The sequence below is a fragment of the Crocodylus porosus genome, unplaced genomic scaffold, assembly GCF_001723895.1.
Source record: "Crocodylus porosus isolate Cpor-Errol unplaced genomic scaffold, CroPor_comp1, whole genome shotgun sequence".
Lineage (NCBI taxonomy): Eukaryota > Metazoa > Chordata > Crocodylia > Crocodylidae > Crocodylus > Crocodylus porosus.
Genome location: NW_017728907.1, coordinates 21578009 through 21598368, shown reverse-complemented (window position 1 = coordinate 21598368; position 20360 = coordinate 21578009). Strand labels below are relative to the sequence as shown.

Below are 20360 nucleotides of genomic sequence, written 5' to 3'. Positions count from 1 at the left end.
CTGGGGGTGTTTAAGAGGAGGTTAGATGAACACCTTGCTGGGGTCGTTTGACCCCAGTACTCTTTCCTGCCATGGCAGGGGATCGGACTAGATGATCTACTCAGGTCCCTTCTGACCCTAGAAACTATGAAACTATGAAAGCCGACTTTGATTTGCTTCAAAAACTCATAAGCAGGATCCCCTGGGAAGCCGGTCTGAGGGGGAGAGGAGTCCAGGAGAGCTGGCTATACGTCAAAAAAACCTTACTGGGAGTACAGGAACAAATCATCCTGATGCACAGGAAGACTAGCAAGTATGGCAAAAGACCAGCTTTGCTTAGCAGGGAACTCTTCAGTAAACAAAATCACAAAATAGCAGCTTATAAGAAGTGGAAATATGGACAAACAACTAGGGAGGAGTATGAGTATTGCTCGGGCATGTGGGGTCAAAGTCAGGAAGACCAAAGTGCAACTGGAGTTGCAGCTAGCAAGGGATGTAAAAGTTAACAAGAAGGGTTTCTTATGCAAGAAGGGTATGTCAGTACAAGAGGAGAATCAGAGAAAGTGTGGGTCCCTTACTGAATAGGGAGGCAACCTAGTGACAGATGATGAGGAAAAGGCTAAGTACTCAATGCCTTTCTTACCTTAGTCTTCACAGGCAAGGTCAGCTCCTAGACTACTGCACCTGGCAGCATAGTTTGGGGAGGAGGTGAGCAGCCAACAATGACAATAGAACAGGTTAGGGACTATTTAGAAAAGCTGGACATATACAAGTCCATGGGGCTGGATGGAATAAACTTGAGGGTGCTGAGTTGGCCAATGTGATTGCAGAGCCATTGACCATCATCTTTAAAAACTCATGGCGATCGGGAGAGGTCCTGGATGACTGGAAAAGGACAAATATAGTGCCTGTATTTAAGAAAGGGAAAAAGAGGATCCAGGGAACTATGGGTGGGTCAGCCACACCTTAATCCTTAGAAAAAGCATTGAATAGGTCCTCAGGAATCCATTTCTGAGCACTTGGAGAAGGTGATTAGGAAGAGTCAGCATGGATTCACCAAGGGCAAGTTATGCTTGACTAACTGGACTGCCTTCTGTTACGAGGTAACTGGCTTTGTGGATGCAGGAACACCAGTGGATGCCATACACTGTGACTTTAGCAAGGCTTCTGATACGGTTTCCCACAACATTCTTGCAGGCAAGCTAAGGAAGTACGGGTTGGATGAATGGACTGTAAGGTGGACAGAAAACTGGCTGGATCATTGGGCTCAAAGGGTAGTAGTCAATGGCTCGACGTCTAGTTAGCAGCTGATATCAAGTGGAGTGCCCCAGGGGTTAGTCGTGAAGCTAGTGTCTTTCAGTATCTTCATCAATGTCCTGGAAGATGTCACAGAGTGCACCCTCAGAAGTCTGCAGATAACATCAAGCTGTGGAGAGTAGTAGATATGCTGGAGGGTAGGGTTAGGATTCAGAAAGACCTACACAAAGTGGAGGCTTGACCAAAACAAATCTCATGTGGTTCAAGGACAAGTTGGCAACTGGGGCAGCAGCGACCATGAAATGGCTGAGTTCAGGATCTGAGGAAAGGCAAAAAGAAGAAAAGACAGAGGGGATTTAATAGCATCCTTTAACTACCTGATGGGGGATTCAAAAGAGGATGGAGCTACACTGTTCTCAGCAGTGACAGATGAGAAAACAAGGAGCAATGGTATCAAGTTGCAGCAAGGAAAGTTTAGATTAGATATTAGGATGAACTTTCTCACTAAGAGTGTTGAGAATATTATCAAAAATTAATTTTAGATGAATGCATGAATGAGTGAATGAATATGGTATCAAGCCTACCCAGTCTACTGAGAAAGCAGCCTTGAGAAGAACAAACAAACCATCTACAAGAAGATAAGGAGCAAGCAGACACCTTGTCTCCCCTGTCTCAGGATGTTGTAAATCAAAGTAACGCCTTACCATCCATCTTACCATCTGTATACCTAAGCCATGAGGTATGTGATGAGAGCCAGCTCAACAGCAACAAGGTGACTGGCTAAGCGGGTTGTCAGGGGCACTGCAGCAAAGTCTGCCTAAACTAAGTATAAAAGGACAGTGAAGACCTGGCCCCAATGACATTGTATGCCATCCACATCAATTCGGGAGAAAACTACCAGTGTTCCTCCCATAAAATCATTGTGTCCAGAGGCATCACGACTGGCCATCATGACTGAACCTGAGCACCAGTGGATTGGCCTGTGTGTATGTGAGTATGAGTGGTTTTAGATAAAGCATTGCTTTTCCCCACTTGATCTATATGTGTCACTCAATAAAGATCTTGGTTGCTGAACCCATGCATTGGTCTTCCGTCCAACAGGAGGATGGTGAAGCACTGGTGCAGGTTACCCAGAGTGGTTGTGGAATCTCCGTCCTTGGAGGTTTTTAAGACCCAGCTACACAAAGTGTTCGCTGGAATGATCTAGCTGGGGATGGTACTGCTTTGTAGAGTGGGTTGGACTTGATGACTTCCTGAGGTCCTTTCCAACCATTGGCGACATGTAGGGGGTGCACATGCACCCCTTGAGATTGGCGGTGCACCCCTTGAAAGAAGCACTGCCAATGCTGCCGGCGGCATCTGTGGACATTCACTGATCGCCTCTGGTCAGCACTCACCTTCCTACCACCACCACCTGCGGGAGCTCCCCACTAACCGCTGCCATGCCCCCACCACTGCCACCGCCTGTGGGTGGTCGCCATGCTCCCCCAGCCTCCAGGGGCACACATCGTTCATGCTTCCAACCCTATTTAAGTTGGTCTAATGAAAGATATCAGATTCACCCAAAGAACCTTGCCTGCCTATATCAGTAGACCAACACAGCTACAACTTACACCCCTCCAACCCTAATTTTCTATTATTCTATGATTCTGAAATCTCTCTGGGTAACCTGTTCCAGTGCTTTACTACCCACCTAGTGAGAAAGTTTTTCCTAATATCTAACCTAAACTTCCCATGCTGCAATCTGAAACCATTGCTCCTTATTCTACCATCTGCCACCACTGACAACAGTCTAGCTCCATCCTCTTTGGAACCACCCTTCAGGTAGTTGAGGCTGCTATTAAATCCCCCCTGCCTCAAGTCTTCTCTTCTTTAAACTAAGTATGCCCAATTCCATCAGTCTCTCCTAAGTCATATGCCCCAGCCCCCTAACCATTTTCACTGACCTCCATTGGACTCTCTCCAGTGTTATAGATTCATAGATGCTAGGGTCAGAAGGAACCTTAACAGATCATTCAGTCCAACCCCTGCCTAGGCAGGATAGAGTGCTGGGGTCAGATGACCCCAGCCAGATGCCTATCCAGCCTTCTGTTAAAGACCCCCAAGGTAGGGGAGAGCACCACCTTCCTTGGAAGCCCAATCCAAATTTTGGCCACCCTTACCGTGAAGAAGTTTTTCCTGATATCTAGCCTAAATCTGCTGTCTGTCAGTTTGTGACCATTGTTCCTCGTTACCCCAAGAGATGCCCTGGTGAACAAAACATCTCCGATCCCTTGCTGTGTCCCCCTAATGCATTTGTAGGCAGTGACAAGATCACCTCTCAGCCTTCTCTTGCGGAGGCTGAAGAGGTCCAGGTCCCTCAGTCTCTCCTCATAAAGCTTGTCCTGTAAACCCCTAACCATATAAGTAGCTCTCCTCTGGACCCTCTCGAGTCTATCAACATCCTTCTTGAAGTACAGCACCCAAAACTGGACGCAGTACTCCAACTGCGGTCTGACCAATGCCACATAGAGGGGAAGTATCACCTCCTTGGCTTTATTTGTTATGCATCTGCTGATGCATGATAAAGTGCGGTTAGCTTTGGTGATGTTTTTGTCACATTGATGGCTCATGTTCATTTTGGAGTCCACTATAACTCCAAAATCCCTTTCCATTTCTGTGCTGCTGAGAGGGTCACTTCCCAGCCAGTAGGTGTGCTGGATATTTCTGTGCCCTAGGTACAGCATTCTGCACTTGTCCTTGTTGTACTGCATCCTGCTGTGTACTGCCCACTTTTCTAACCTGTCCAGGACTGCTTGCACATGTTCCCTACCCTACGGAGTGTGCACTTCACCCCACAATTTAGTATCATCCACAAACTTGGATAGAGTACACTTCACACCCACATCCAAGTCACTGATGAAGATATTGAAGAGTACAGGTCCAAAGACTGAACCCTGTGGGGCCCCACTACCCACATCTTTCCAGGTCAATACCAACCCGTCTACTATCACTCTCTGGGTGAAACCGCTAAGCCAATTTGGCACTCACCGGACCATGTAAACATCTTTATCACAGCCTCTTAATTTATTTATGAGAATGGGATGAGATACCGTATCAGAGGCCTTGCTAAAATACAAGAAAATCACATCCACCTCTACTCCTGTGTCTAAGCATTTTGTGACCCTGTCATAAACCAAAACAGATTGGTCAGGTATGATCTACCTGCTACAAATCCATGCTGGTTTCTCTGCTGCATTATTTTTCCCACTGGACTCGCACAGATATGATCCTTCATAATCTTTTCAAAGACTTTTCCAAGGATGGATGTGAGGCTGACTGGCCTGTAATTACTCGGATCTGCCAACACCAAGTCCAGTAAGGAATTTCCCCTAGTGGGACCATATACCCCCTGCATTAGGTGAAGGTCCTGTATGCAAGTTAAGAACCTACGTGAATGACTGGATTTGGCTGACTGCTCCTCCCAGCAGATGTCAGAGTAGTTTAGGTCCCCCATGACAACCACGTCCCTAGACCATATGACCTCTGAGAGCTGCCTCAAGAATTCCAAGTCTAGCTTTTCCTCTTGGTGTGGTGATTGGTAGCAGATAGAACTGGGACTAGCTTCCCGGATCAAGGACAACAAGAAGTCCTTTAACTACATACAGGGCAAAAAGAAGGTACTGGGTAACATGGTGCCCCTGCAAGACACACTAGGAAATCTGGTCATCACACCAGATGACAAAGCTAACCTATTAAATGACTTCTTTGCCTCCATTTTCCTGAATAGGGACCAGATCAGCCCCCACACCAGGCCCCCCTCAGGCCCCAGGGGAGGCGTACCTTGGCCAAGGGTCAGTGAGGATCTAGTTAGGAAACTTCTGGAGGGACTGGATGTATTCAAATCAGCTGGTCCTGACGATCTCCACCCCAGAGTGCTGAGGGAATCAGCTGAGGTCATTGCGGCACGGCTTTATGAGCACTTGTGGTGCTCTGGTGTGGTGCCAGAGGACTGGAAGAGGGCCAACATGGTTCCCATCTTTAAAAAAAGGAGGAAGGAGGACCCGGGAAACCATAGGCCAGTTAGTCTTACCTCGATCCTGGGTAAGCTTTTTGAGAGAATTATCCTGGCGCATGTCCACAAGGGGCCAGTGGGGGAGGTTATGCTTAGGGGCAACCAACACGGGTTCATTAGAGACAGGTCCTGTCAGACCAACCTGGTGGCCTTGTACAACCAGGTCATCAAATCCTTAGATGCAGGGGTAGCAGTGGACATAGTCTTTCTGGACTTTCGGAAGGCCTTTGACACTGTCTCTCACCCCGTTCTCATTAATAAACTGGGGGACTGTGGTGTCAACACCCACACAGTCAAATGGGTCACCAACTGGCTGGAGGCCTGCACCCAGAGTGGTGGTGGATGGGTCATTTTCGACCTGGAGGGATGTGGGCATGGGGTTCCCCAGGGCTTGGTTCTCGGGCCTGCACTGTTCAACATCTTCATCAGTGACTTGGATGAGGGGGTAATAAGCACCCTGTTCAAATTTGCTGATGACACTAAGATATAGGGGGATGTGAGCACGCTAGAAGGGAGGAATAGGCTGCAATCAGACCTAGACAGGTTACTGGGGTGGGCGGATGAGAATGGGATGGGATTCAACACTGACAAGTGCAAGGTGATGCACCTGGAAAGGAAGAACCAGCACCACACCTGCAGGCTGGGGAACCCCCTTCTCGTCACTACAGAGGCAGAAAAGGATCTTGGAGTCATCATTGATGCCAAGATGAACATGGGCTGGCAGTGTGGGGATGCAGTCAGGAAGGCCAACCGCAACTTGTCATGCATCCACTGATGCATCTCAAGTAGGTCCAGGGAGGTGGTCCTCCCCCTCTATGTGACACTGGTCAGGCCACAGCTGGAGTACTGCATCCAGTTCTGGGCGCCACACTTCAAGAGGGATGTGGACAACATGGAGAGGGTCCAGAGGAGGGCCACTCGCATGATCAGGGGACAGCAGGGCAAGCCCTACAAGGAGAGGCTACGGGACCTGAACCTGTTCAGCCTCCACACGAGAAGGCTGAGGGGGAATCTAGTGACCTGTTACAAACTAGTCGGGGGGACCAGCAGGCATCGGGGGAGTCCCTGTTCCTCCGAGCACTACCAGGAGTGACTAGAAATAATGGTCACAAGCTGGCAGAGGGTAGATTTAGATTAGACATCAGGAGGTGCTACTTCATGGTCAGGGCAGCTAGGGTCTGGAACCAACTTTCAAGGGAAGTGGTGCTGGCTCCTACCCTGGGGGTCTTTAAGAGGAAGCTAGATGTACACCCTGCTGGGGTCGTTTGACCCCAGTAATCTTTCCTGCCATGGCAGGGGGTTGGACTCGATGATCTGCTCAGGTCCCTTCTGACCCTACCAACTATGAAACTATGAAACCAAGTCTCTTTCCCCTCGACCTCCATGTATCCTAACCCACAATACCTCAACTTTCTCCTCCTCTGATCCCATTTTGATTAGGGTAGGTGTATAATGTTTCTTTACATAAAGAGCAACTTCACCTCCTTTCTTCCCTACTCTGTCCCTTCTGTACAACCTGTAGCCCTCAATGTGTACTGCCCAGTCATGGGTAAGTTCCCACTCTAGTTGATCCCCAGCCTGTCCTGGTGCATGGAATCATTCTGTCCTCGTACAGAACCTGCTGACAATCTTCTGAGGCCATCAGAAATCAAGCAAGGCTGAGAGGACTAATGTGCAGCTTATTTGATGCTGCAATGTGTAAGACACAGAGGAAACTCTATCTCTAACACATAGGCAACTATTTTGGCTGGCAGACCACTTAACAAGTTTTGGTGAGCTGTTGAGGGCTGCACACATATAATCTTCCAGAAGGTATCATTTTTACATAATATTCATACAAAAAAACCCAAATCATACACTAAAAATCAAGCATCTACTTTAACATTTTAATTTTATTTAAAAAAATAATTTTGTCCTGTTCTATGTGTTTTTGCATAGTGTATATAGAGGTGGTTGCATACTGGCTCAAAATAAAGTGTTACTCTTGTATATTGGGGGGTGAGGAGGCTTGGGCAGGTGTGGGGTATGCATGTGTGTGTGGGAACCAGCGCAGAAAGGGCAGGAGGAGGAGAAGCCACTGGATGCAGAGGGAGCTGAGCAGTACCCAGGAGTAGCCCTGCTGGGAAGCTGTGCATGTTGGCCAGGGCCAGGGCTGTCAGCTGGCATGGGTGGGAGTGTGGCACAGGCTGCCCCGGGTGGAAGCAGGCAGGGCCTAGTCCCATGAGGAGTGGTGCAGCTGGCAGGCTGGATCCAGCCCATGGGCCATATTTTGCCCACCATGCATCTAGACTTACCCCCACTGAAGATGCCAGATGTTTCAGGTGAAGTTCTGGTGGGTGTAGTGACAAATCTTTTCCCTTTCTGGTACTTGTGGAAGGACTCCATTACCCTCCAGTTGCAGTATCTGAAAGGGAAATGTTAAGGCAAACGCAGCACATTAACAACCAAACCCTTAATTTTTATGAGCACTGTGGCTGGAAATAGCATCCCATCTGCACTCATGGTTTCTTTGGAAGGAGGGAGGGACAGAGTCTGGCAATAACACAGCTTCCCCTAAACCAAGAGAGAGGTATATTTACCTTCTCCAGAAGTATATCAGGACTGGGAACACAGTAAATATGGCCCCATGATAGAGGCTGCGATCCACTGTTGCCTTGGAAGTTAAGTTTCGGATGTAGTCTCTCTGTCCCTCGGTTATGTTCACCTAGCCACAGAACAGAGGCTATATCACAAGTGTGGTTTGGCATATGGGCAGCAGCCCTACTAAACACACACACTGTCCTGCTGCCTGCCCTACTAGTATCCCATCTGCACTCATGGTTTCTTTGGAAGGAGGGAGAGACAGTCTGGCAATAACACAGCTTCCCCTAAACCAAGAGAGAAGCATGCTGAATCAACTTAAGAAACACTGCTATAACTCAGAGGTGTCCAGGGAGCATGCATGTCTATTTCCTGGCTAAGCAGCTAAAAACCAAAGGAAGTCCATGTCTATCCCTTTCATCTAGTCCCACCACCCTGAAAAGCCCTGGACATAAGGATAAACAAAACAGCAGCACACCATGGGTTGGATATCAGTGACCTCTAGGGGGCACAAACTGAAAGGATCTCCTCCATTGACTGCAGTGGCAGCTTCTGTGCTTCTACCCAGGCTTGAAGGAGTGTGGTGGTTGCTCAGTTTCCATTGCCATTCAGTCCTCGCTCTTTCTGGATTGCCAGTGAGGATCAGCTGTGACAGCAGTTTTTCATGATGATGGGCTCCTGTCCACTAAAACCTGAACTGATACCACTACCTGATTTCAGACCATGTCATGGACCAGTCTTCAGAACCAGAGTAGGTTTTGCTAGAGCAGATTCAATCCTATTCCTCATTCCATTTGTCAGACAGATCCCAATCTAAAAGGTTCCTAAATCTTCTCAGTGGTAAGCATGGTGTGCATATTCCAGCATCCTACCTGCAGCTTAGGGGGCACCTCTGAGTGCAGGAAGACTTTAGCGATCATGACTGCTTTGCTCTTTAAAAAGGCAGCTTCTTTTTCAGAGTACATTCCGCAGGTGGCTAGTGCCGCAGCTGAATCAGACAGCTTACAAAACCTACAATGGAAAACTGTTAAGTATTTTATATTACATTTCTTTGGAGTAGAGACAAGGACCAAGATCTCCTCCCTTCCAGCTAAGTAGCCTAGCAATTAGAATAAATGGTAATACTCACTCTCTGGCCCAATGGATATATTAGTCCATGAAAAGTGGAGCTACAAAGAGAAGCACTCCCACACCAGAAAAACCTACTGTTTGATGGCCAGGGCTGAGCTAGTGGAGCAGAGGAGGCTTACTTGTCAATCTCCAGGAAGAACCAGAGGTCATTGACTAGGAAGCTGACAGTAATTATTCGGTTTAAGATGCGGCGCTTTATGACTGCCACTTCAGCATCCTCTCCTGTGCTGGCGGTAGGGATGTTCTGACGGGGGCTAGACCCTACAAAGTTAGTGCGTATGGAGCTGGAGGGCAGATCTGAGAAAGCAAAATGGAAGATGCAATGAAATCTTCTCTGTTGGTGTCCTGGAATTGCTATCTAAGGTATGAGGCAAACAGCGAGTTTTAAACACTATGGGATGTTTTCCAGCATCACATTTTCCAGCATCTTATATACAATATTGCAGCTTTAAATAATTTATCTTGCTTGAACCAGGAGTGGTTGCATTTGGGCTGGAACCAGGAGTGTGTTGCATTTGGGCTGGAAATAAGAGTGAGAATCAAATCCACTGGTGCAGATGTCACCAGCCTTGCTGTTTCTTTCTGTTATGTACATATGGTGTCTGCCTAGCAACTTACCCCAAGACCTTAAAAATATTTCTGACAATACCAACCTGTATCCTACCCCCTACCTCACCTAAAGTATTCTTTCCTATATATGTTAAAGCACTACACCAAGGCATTATATGAAAAGGATTTATGCTAGTGCTACAGGTAAGTCACCATATGGTAGATGTTAATGTCTGTAGCCAGGGGCTAAGGGCATGTTGACACAGCCTCTGACTGCTAGGGCGCACTGCCACAAAACTGCTCATCCTTTTGCTTCCATTCCATATGTGCCAAATACTGAAAAATGTACAGCAAATGCAATGAGAGAAGCTCTGGATTGTGCCACAAAACATGCCTGGGAAAGAGCACAGTGATGGGTGCACACCCAACGGGCCTCATGGCATTCTTTGCCATTTGGCATGTGCAGAGCAGGAACAAGTGGCTGGGAGAGAGGGTGGGGGAGGCTTTCATGGTTGTGCTCCCTAGCAAGATCAGAGGCTGTGTAAATACTTCCTATGCTGCTCCATAGACTCATTGGAAATACAAGCAGGAGCTGGGGGGCGCACTGGGAGAGTCTGGATCATTCCCAAAGACAGAGTTGGTGCCCAACTGGTGGGGCCTGGTCTTTGAACTGTGATGCCTAAGTGATGTCACCTAATGGGTCTATAAAAAAGCACACTTGCATGTGTGCTTAGATTAACACTAGGTACCCAGGTACTTGGTTTAGGTGCCACATGCCATCTTGAGTGCTCTGTTCTCCTAGACCAGAGGCCACGTGTCCCTTCTCTAGTGGCTAATTCCTTGGGAGCAGATTCTTGCTATGGACAGAACAACCCAGCACCTTCATTTGTTCTGAACCAGGTGGTATCCAGGCCTCTCACCTGCTTTGAACAGAGGACCCCCTGGTAAGAAAACACCCTGCCACACAAGAGGTCCTGAAGATAGAAAGGGAACAAGGCATGGATCTAGACATACTTTCCTTTTTGTTTGTTAGCTCCTTGTGGAGAAAGGTCTCAAATGCTTTGCGAGATTTTGGACTGGCCATCTCCTTCTGGAACCTGCAGATGCTCCTGATAAAGGCACGTAGCATAAACCAGACTCTTTTCTGTGTTAGAGAGCATAGATGGTTTCAGCCTACACATAGCACTACAGCAGTTAGTGAGGCAGCAAGGGAAGGCAGTAATTAACTGTGGGCCAGATGGGGATGCCTTAAAATAATTATCCCAGTCCTATCCCCCAAGGTCTGAATGAGGAAGGCTCCCCCTCCACGAGCACCTACGATTATGAACTAAACCACTATGTGAAATCACTGACCCCCACACAAGCTCCACAGAGGTCTGTTCCTGCAGTTGACCTCACAGAACAGGGCCTGTAGATGTTAACTCCCTCTCTGGCCATTGTTCTGCAGCCCTGCATGTGCTCTTCTTGCCAGACCCCCTTTGCATTTACATTGGCACATCTACAAAACACACTGGCCACCACCTCTCTAGCACGTTGTCATGTCACCACGTTCTCCTTACTCACCAGGTTGTCCTTCATGAAGGTTCCCTTCCTCTGCTTTTTGACCGCGTGAGTCTCATAAACATTGCTCCCAGGGAACAGGTCTTGGTACATATGAAACCTGCCAGAATGGACCCCCAGGAATGTGAAAGCATGCCAAGGGCAACCAGACTCACTGCCCTTAAAAGCTGGAAGTGAGGTTTGTAAAGGTTGTTATCGGGAGACAGCAGAGCAGGGCATTCATTTCTACAATGATCAAGCCTCCCTTATGCCACTTCCATTTTTGTGGGGAAACTTGAGGCAGAAGGTGAACCTAAACAATATCTGGGGCCCATCCCCATGAACCTCTCTTGCTGACCACAAGTTAAAGCAAATAGGGGCTACCATTCCTGTGTGTAGTACCCTGCTCCTGAACTCCTGGTTAAGAAAGGGCCATTATGGCCTTCCCTTATCATAACATGTACATATATTTGAATATTAAAATAAACAGACCCAACCCTACTGTCCTTATACAGGTAGCCACCACTACATCAGCTGCAAGTCTTTGCTGGAGCCAGGCAGGACTGAGTTAGCACTTTGAGATCTAGTGCTGGCCTTGCTGTCTTATTTTTCAACATTAGCACATATATTTGAACAGGTGACTTTATAAACCTATGAACAAGGTGTACAGAAAGCAGTCTAATGCTGAAGTGTATCCCCATGAGGGAAATGTGGTTGTGTAACCACTGTTAAGTAAGTTAGCAACAGTGCCCTGCATCTCAGGAAAGCTCAGGAGCCCTTACCATTTCTCGTCCATTGCTTTCATGACTAAGTGCTGTGCTGTTATTAACATGGAGGTGGTGACCATGCTGGCCTTGGCTATTTCTTTGATGATGGGAGCATTGCACTGCAGCAGTTCCTCTGGAAAAGACACAGGATAACTTCCTATCATCCACACCAGCTGTGTTATAATTTCTGAATTATCTAGAAAATTACTCCATCTCTCTTGTTCACAAGGACTAGAGTCATCATCATCCATCACCCTGCTTAATATCACTACTCATTCTATCACTTTTACTGAACGCATTTTCCATTATTGCTTAGCTTATTTTTTTACTAATTTGCTGCATGTTTGAACCCATGCCTATGTCTGTAAGAATACACTTAGGCTCCTGCCACATTTTACATATATTATGCAATTAATTGGCTTATTGCACAATAAATTTACACCAGCCACTGGTGCAAAGACCAGCCACATGTACCAAGTATTTATCACACAAGTCAATGGTTAATTGTGCAATAAATTTAGACTGGCCATATGTGCAAAGTAATTATCATGCCATAAAGACATCCATCCAGCTATAAAAAGGGCCAACCAGCTGCAAATTTTGTGCTTGAAAATGCGTAACAACTTTATAGCTGGTTTCAATCCAGCTAATTTGGATGTGTGGTAGGGTCTTTAGAGATAATGGTATCTTACACACATTGTAAGTGTTATAACTGAGTCCAATAACAGCTAATGGAGACAAGGAAGCATTATTCTCTCCACAGCAGGAATCGCTAGGTGAAGTTCATCATAGAAATCATAGAAAAACAGGACTGGAAGGGACCTACATAGGTCATCTAGTTCAGCCCTCTGCCTGAGGTAGTATCATCCTTAACCAAACCAGTAGGTCCCTGAATAGGGTCATAGTAGTCCCTTCCAGGGTGCTAGGTGACCGTAAGGAAAGGAGTCTTAAGAAACAATGAAATGAAGAGAAATAAAATGAGAAATAAGATCCCTGCTGAGTAGAAATCACACTAGACTGGGTAGTGAGGATTTTCAAGACTCTGTATACTCTGCTACAAAGTGGGACCTAAATCCTGCAGCAAGATCTCTGCATTCAGCAGAGATCTGTGGTGCAGCTACCTGGAAATATAGCTGAAGGACAAGAGTGTCTACCTCACCTGAAGCCCTGCACAGAGACCTTAAGCCAGTCCTTGATAAGGACTCCTCCAAGGATTCTGCCATTGATGGGGAAAACCAGGGTATTAGTTTATAGTTTTAATAGCTCTGGCACTGTTTCAAAACCAGTTCTTCCATGAATCAACTCAGTGTAACATGAGCTGGTCACCTACCTAAACAAACATTTTATTAGGATGTAGCTGTACAACAAATTACTAAATCCCCATTAGGGCTGTGTTAAACAGCATCATTTCATTTCGACTTCCGTTTCGCCATTTCGAAGGGACAGCATTTCATTTAGTTTTGAAGCACCATTCTGTTTCATTTTGTCAAAACTGTTTTGCTATTTCAACGTTTTGATGTTTCACCCAGAGACTATAATGGGGAATCATGAAAATGCCTATAACTTTGTCATTTCTTGCCTGATTTGGATGAAAATTGCAGGGATGGTAGCCCCTTCTGAGGGCATGAAGCCTACCAAGTTTCAAGGAGATAGGTGCAGAGTTTTTGTGACACTGCACCTCAAACAGTTGAAAGCAAAACTTGTTTCCCTTGCTGGTGGTGGCAGCCTGCTGTCTTCTCATGCACAGATCTGGGGGCTCGCACCCCCAGGAGAGCTGTGCTGGACTCCTCCCGGGGTGGGATGACAGGAGGCTGGAGGAGACAGGAGGCTGCCACTGCTGCCTGGGTGGCACCGCTGGGGGGGCAGGTGTGTGGGGGGGCTACAGCAAATGTTGGGGTGGCAGCAGCCCGCTTTCCATCACCACAGCCTGCCCCGAGCAGCAGGGAGAGCCTGGTGCTGCAGCCCTGGGAGCAGCGGATGCTGCCTGCCTGCAGATGACGGGCTGCGCTGCACCAGGGGCTTCAGGGCACGACGACGCTCAGCAACTGAGGGCAGGCGGTGTCCTCCACTCCCGGGGCGGCACTGGTCTCCTCCCGGTGCTTGGTGGCAGCACTGGGAGGGCAGGTTCAGCAAGCAGCCCTGGCTTTCCCCACCGGGCCGCACACTGAGCGGCTCCGCCAGCCCCACGGAGCTGAGTCTGACGGTGGGAGGCGGGGGAGAGCACTGGCCCGGGCTGTGCTCGCCAGTGGCGGAGCTGCCCGCAGCGCAGTCCTGACGAGCAGAGCCCAGTGGCGGGAGGCTCCACAGCCCCGCGGAGCTGAGCCTGGCGGCGGGAGGCGCCAGACAGCCACGGGCCAGCTCCGTGGGCTTCACTCGGACTGCCCCCGCCCCGGCTCTCCACAGCCTCCCGCTGCCAGGCTCGACGCCGTGGACTGTGGAGCCTCCCGCCACCAGGCTGCTGTCGGAGCAGCTCCGTCACTGACTCCCCGCTGCCTCCCACCGCCGGGCTGCGCTCCCTGGGGCTGGGGGAGCTGCTTGGCTGGCTCTGCCCCGCCTCCCGCCACAGGGCTGCACTCCGGGTGACTCCGGCAATCCCATGGAGCTGAGCCTGGCGGGAGGAGGCAGCGGGGAGCCACTGGCCAGGGCCTACACTTCCTCAGAACAGCCCTCGTGAAAGTTCTGCACATCTCCTTGCCAGAAAAAAAACCTAGGAGACACTATCTCCTTTGCTTTACCACCTTGATCAGTTTTGCCTTCCCTGGAAGCCCAGCCCACAGAACAGCAGGAAGAGATTCTGGATACCAGGAGGGGTCATGGAGCGGAAGAAATTCTTGACAACATGGGTGATTGCATCTCGCAGAGTGTTGGTATTGGTCTCAGCACTTATCTTCTCCACCGCAAGCCAGAACAGCAACGGATGTTCAGCATTGTTTCGAATGAGAAATTGCTTGAAGTACTCCAGGTGGATAGCACTGTGCAGAACTTCCAAGAAACACCTGAAGAGAAGGAAGATGCTGGCTGAGGTGGCAGTTCCACTGCATGGGGCCTTAAGAGCAAGACCTCCATGCCAGCTTCTCCACTGGCACAGTAAATTTTTCCCTGATTTGCAGAGATGGTGAAAAGCCTAGAAACTCAGTGCATGGGAATGGGCAAATCAAGGCACTGCCACAGAGCATATATTTTCTCTAACACTGGAAAGCAGATATCTGCCTGATACTTATCTACTAATTCACTGGGCATTATGGAATCAAGCCTCCTGCCATGCTCCCATGTGGCAGATGAAACCTCCGATGGGTCAGTAGTTTCAGGGGAATTTACCCTATGAGGCTGACTCCAAATGAAATCAGTCAGCCACTACTGATTTGGTGTAAATCATAGAGACATTTTGGATTTACATTACCATAAGAGACCAGAATGAATGCCAGTGGCTGCCATTCTGAACAGAAGACCCTAACCAGACAATGGAGTAGGAGCAAGCTTAAAGTCACTGCACTGTTGTTAGGCACCTGAAAGTATTTGCTTTGGATGCCTTGCAGACCACAAGTGGTCAGTGGAAGCCATGCAGTACCATTGGACTGAAGAGGAGTCAGCTACACTGGGAATAAAATGAGAAAGGAAAAAGAAGTGCATTGGGAGGCTAGGGTGTGATCCTAGGTCTGCATGATAGGGCGGAAGTTTCATGTGCAAGACGGTTACATATGAAGGGTGGGAAAAATAAGGAATTTATTCCCCTCCTTCCCACATTCCCCTGCCCAGATCCCACCCGCCATCCATGTCTCCAGGGAGCCCTGGTCTCTGAGGCAGGTGGGAGTGGTCCTGAAGGAAAATGAATTGGCCAGCAGCTGTCTGGAAATCTTGATGCTGGATAGAGTGGAGATAAGAGAAAGTAAGCAAGTCCCATGGCTGTGGTGCAATACCTGGGTCTGGTGGATGGTTTCCTTAACAAGAAGGTACTCCTCTTCCCTGAGCGCAGGCTGCTTTTGCTCATCTTGCTCGAGGGAATACTTCTAGGAAGTTCTGGCCCTAATGCTGTTCCAGAGAGAATAGAATGATGCCCCCGCCCCACTATTACACAGTTGTCAGACAGCTAACACAGCAATGTAGCTCTGGGCAGAGGAATCCCAGAGAGTTTAAACTGGGGCTGTGTGCTACCTCCATCCCCATGATGGTAGTGGCTGTGCTGTAAGGTCAGCTCAAAAGGGACTATGCTCTGGATGTCTGTCATCAGAGCATGGTCTTCTCTTTCTGGGGCTGGCTACTAGAAATCCTCCCTCTCCCCTAAACTGTGGCACAGGGTCTGGAGCACTGGACTTTCTGAATGACCAGATTTCTCCTCCTTTTCCTCCTAGAGACAGTCTCCTAGACCTAGAGTCCAGACCATGGGAAGCAAGTGAGCAAGAACTGTCTGACTTTTCCAGGATTCATTCAATGTCATATCACAGAGTTTTAAAACTGTGCCTCCTATTCACTGCCCAAGCATCTCCTTAAGTCTGCTACAGTTCTAGTTAAGTAGTACATACCAAGGGAAGGAAACTTGGCACAGAAGAACCCATAGTCCTCACTTAAGACTTTCACAGCTATCAAGGGATCCTTCAAGGCCAGCTCATCAAATGTCATCTTCTTATAGTCTGCAGGTGGCAGAGAGAAAAGGGGAATAGACTAATCACTTGTTTATCCTAGCTGCAGTTGCCCATCAGCCTTGGGAGGAAACTTAAAGAAATAATTGATGATGTTATATTATTGGGACTAGAAAATCTCATTCTTTCTCCAGCCTGGTCCCATGAACCAATTGCCACTGTGATGTGGGATGCCTAGGATACCTGGTTCACAAAAACTCAGACACCCCTCAAAATGCATACTGATGCTTTGCCCTTTGCAAACACTACTGAAGCCTCAGAACCACATTGCACAATGCTCTGAATGAGCAGCACTGTACCAGAAGGCTCTTCCTCACAAATTCAAACAGAGAAGGTGTGGGAAACAGTGTGGCAGGCCAAGACTGAGGGCACATGGCCAAGATGGGGGGAGGGTGTTCAGCACATCCAGGCTTCAGGCTGCAGTACATCCAGGCTGCAGGTTGTATCCAGGAGGACAGGGAAAACTAACCACCCTCCCCACATCTGCTCCTTGCTCTACAGTAACAGTTTGCCCAGGGTCAAAACTGGTTGGTTATGTCTCTCAGGCAAATGAAATATTGGGAGTCTGCCTGCCAAAGACTGCACAGTTAATGGTATTGACCAATACAGATGCAAGATCCATACTTTGCAATCCCTCATAATTTGGTGAAATCAGTATCTGCTTTCACTAGATCATCAAGGGGAACTTTTAGCAAGGGATATTTCCAGTACCAAACTTTCAGAGTCTGCCATTTTCCTCTGAGTTGTTCAGAGTATTATAAAATGTGGCACAAAATGTATTTTCTTTCCTGCTCAAAAAAGGCCGAATGATGATTAGCAAAAATAAAATTCAAATGCACCTTTGGGCTGAGATCAATGACAGAAAATTTAATCTCTAAAGTCAAAAGTTTGAAGGATTGTTTTGGCTAAAATTGACACTGTCAAATTTTTTTGCAAAACTTCAGCCACTCTATGTGCCTGCAGACGAACAGGGTGATTTTTCCAGAAAACTAATTTTGTAAAATGTTTTAAACATTTTCAGCAAATCAATAGCTTGGGAAAATCTTCAAGAACCTCAATGCTTATGTCAAATTAACTAAAGGAATCACTAACTCTAGGTATGCTCTGTGTTTCAGCCTTTTCCCAGACTGATGTGGATGCTGATTACTCAGCTGAGTGTGTCCGAGTCCCCAACAAAAAGAGACTCTTTTTACCTATCTTGTGCACAACAGGCTCCAATTCCATCCAGATAGATCCACCTCTTGTGAGATCCTGAGTAGCTATTAGGCGCCAGTGTTCATCTGAAAGTGACTCGAAGTCCCTGGCTCCACTTAAGACCTGGCTCAAGGTCAGCGATTCATTTGTCCTCTTGGCCAGCAGATAGCGTTCGATTTTTTCAGAAGTTTTCTCTTGTCTTGCAGGCTTCTGAATGCTGCTTATCTGAGACTACAGCACAAAGGGAAAAGACTGATTCCACAAAGCCTGGGTGACATCCTACGAGCTACTCTGCTAGAAAAGACCAACAACTTATCAGTTGTCTCAAGCATTGTGAACATTGCTGACATGATTGTGCTTAAACATGGGCAAGGCCACACTGGGCGCTTCAGTTGAGGACAGTGGAGCTCAGACAGTAACTGGTACTCATGTTTATTATTTACTATCTGTATTCCAGTACTGCTGGAGGACCCATCATGATGGATGGATGCTGTACAGAGACAGCCTCTGTCCCGAACACCATAGTCTAAATATTCAAGAGAAACAAAGTGTGAGAGAAAAGTAGTAATGCTATCCCTCAGTTTGCCTTGGGTCACACATGGAATCTGCAGTACATCCAGGAACTGAACCCAGATCTCCCTAGTCCTCTGTATTAGCCTTAAGAATCTCCTTCCTCTTCATTAGGGAAAAGAGAGACCCCCCCATAATACACCTAATAAGGAATAGATCTAGAGGGGGTGCTGCAGCGTGGTTGCACTTCCCTCCCCGCCTCTTAATTTGACTGTGAGCTCTTGGTGCAGGGTCTGCCCACAGGCCTTGCTTTTACACAGCTCTAGAGCCCAAAAGTCCCCTCCTTTCCCCTATTGCTAAGTTCAGTGGGGGAAGAAAAAGGAGGGGAAATCCAGCAGCAGTGCTCATCCCCTGGACTCCAGAGCCATGTAAAAGTAGTGTCTCTGCCCAGACCCTGCCATGATCAGCTGGTGAGCTCAGACCTTGCTGTTCTCGTGCAGGTCTGTCCAAAGCTGGCACTGACCAAGCCATGCACTGTGTATGTGTGGCACAGATAAAATGTGTGTGCGGCGGGGGGGGTTGCCCCATTGCTGGGTATTACCACACCTAACCAAATAACGGTCAGGAGGAAGAGGCAGAAGACATTTCTTCTTGACAACAGTTGATGACAATGCCATCTACTGAAACACAAGAATCATTAGTCTTGGAGGTGTAGTGCCACTCAGGGTGTCTGCACTGTGACTGTCAACTAGGCAGGGGGAGTACTGCTAGGAGGAGAGATGCACCAACACACAGTTAGGCATGGCTTGCAAACAATGCCCCCAAAGCAGGCTAAATATTTATGGTTAACTCCCACTGAGGTCTGTGCTGTCACAGCTGGCCTGCTAGCAGTACCCGAGTTAGCTAGTTCGGCAGTCATTCCAGTCCATCTGCTCTGATGCTGACGCTATGTGAAATGCAAACATTGAGTATGCAGCTCATTACCTTATCACTCATGTAATCCAGGCATGGGCATGCTAGGTTGGCTCTTTATTTAATACATTATGGTCCATGCCTTATGTCATAGGGTTGTGAGGTAGTGCCAAGAATGCTACCAAGGGAAGCCCACCCTATTGATTGGCTACCCTTCCCCTAAGTGGCAGAACCTGCAGATGCATTACTGCAGTTCAGCTCTCAGTTATAAACAGGCCTCTAAAAGCAGAGTGGCACTCCCTGCCCCTCATGGCAAACTTTGTGGGCTTTGGCTTTTAACCACTGGTGAGCCATCTATGCGTTTCACAAGCCAACAGGGTTAGAATACCCCCTGGCTGATACGTTAGAGCAGCGTGCTGCTGAGACAGTGTGCCCAACTGCTGCCTTGTTCATTCCTGGTGCAATTCTGCTGCCATAACTGGAGTGACCCTGAGAAGATTTGGGCTCAGCTAGTTTATACCCTGCAGCCCTAACACCTGCTAAAGTGCTAATTGTATTCAGAAAGCAGTTCCCTGATCTGAAAGGTAATTTCCTTGACAAGGGGTGCTAAATAATGTGGCCATCTCCTTAATTTACAGCCATCAAAAAGAATGAAGAAGTGCAACACTTAAAATGAGTCAGAGGCCTAACAATGCAAAAAGAAGCTCAGTGGAATTATAAAAGTAGTCCCTTAGGTATTCCTTTTATTGGCTCAAGGTCAATTTGTACAGAAGGAGCCAGAAGTTTGGGGAACCCAGTTTTACAAAAAGAAGACCTGATTTTCAGGCAAATGTATTCAGCACCCAACTAACGTTAAAGGGAGCTGTCAGTACTAAGGAGCCATTTAAAGTCAGGTCTTTGGTGTGTTGAGTGAGGCACTTAATACAGGAGGCCAGTTGAAAAGTGTTGACTTGAGTCAACAAGGCTATTTATATGAGTTCTACAGAGCCCCAAAATGAATCAGAATATCTTCCTGTCTGTTTGTGGGATGTTTTTTCCAAGATTTTCTTGCAGCAGAATGCTACTTGTGGACTTAATACAACATAGGACCTGGCTTTGTGGAATTTCTAATATCAAGTAAGAGAAATACCTTGTGGAATTTGGTTCCTTAAATAACTCTTTTAGGGCATGGAAAAAGTGTGAAAACATAGATATAATTGAAGTTAAGGCTAGAAGATCCTCCCCATTATCAAGACACTTCACTAATTATGC

The 20360-nt window shown here is 47.6% G+C and overlaps 1 protein-coding gene across 1 annotated transcript in view; it reads right to left on the bottom strand.

Annotated features, from left to right (window-relative positions):
* RGSL1 (regulator of G-protein signaling like 1) overlaps window positions 1–20360 on the bottom strand; it is a 41757-nt gene that overhangs the window by 8481 nt on the left and 12916 nt on the right. Inside the window, exons 8-18 of the mRNA XM_019530588.1 lie at window positions 17687–17918; window positions 16377–16484; window positions 15774–15885; window positions 14659–14852; window positions 11872–11989; window positions 11114–11210; window positions 10565–10694; window positions 9121–9298; window positions 8743–8881; window positions 7870–7994; window positions 7585–7694 (exon numbers count right to left, since the gene is read on the bottom strand). Coding sequence (XP_019386133.1) covers window positions 7585–7694; window positions 7870–7994; window positions 8743–8881; window positions 9121–9298; window positions 10565–10694; window positions 11114–11210; window positions 11872–11989; window positions 14659–14852; window positions 15774–15885; window positions 16377–16484; window positions 17687–17918 — 1543 coding nt within the window. The remainder of the gene's footprint in view (window positions 1–7584; window positions 7695–7869; window positions 7995–8742; window positions 8882–9120; window positions 9299–10564; window positions 10695–11113; window positions 11211–11871; window positions 11990–14658; window positions 14853–15773; window positions 15886–16376; window positions 16485–17686; window positions 17919–20360) is intronic.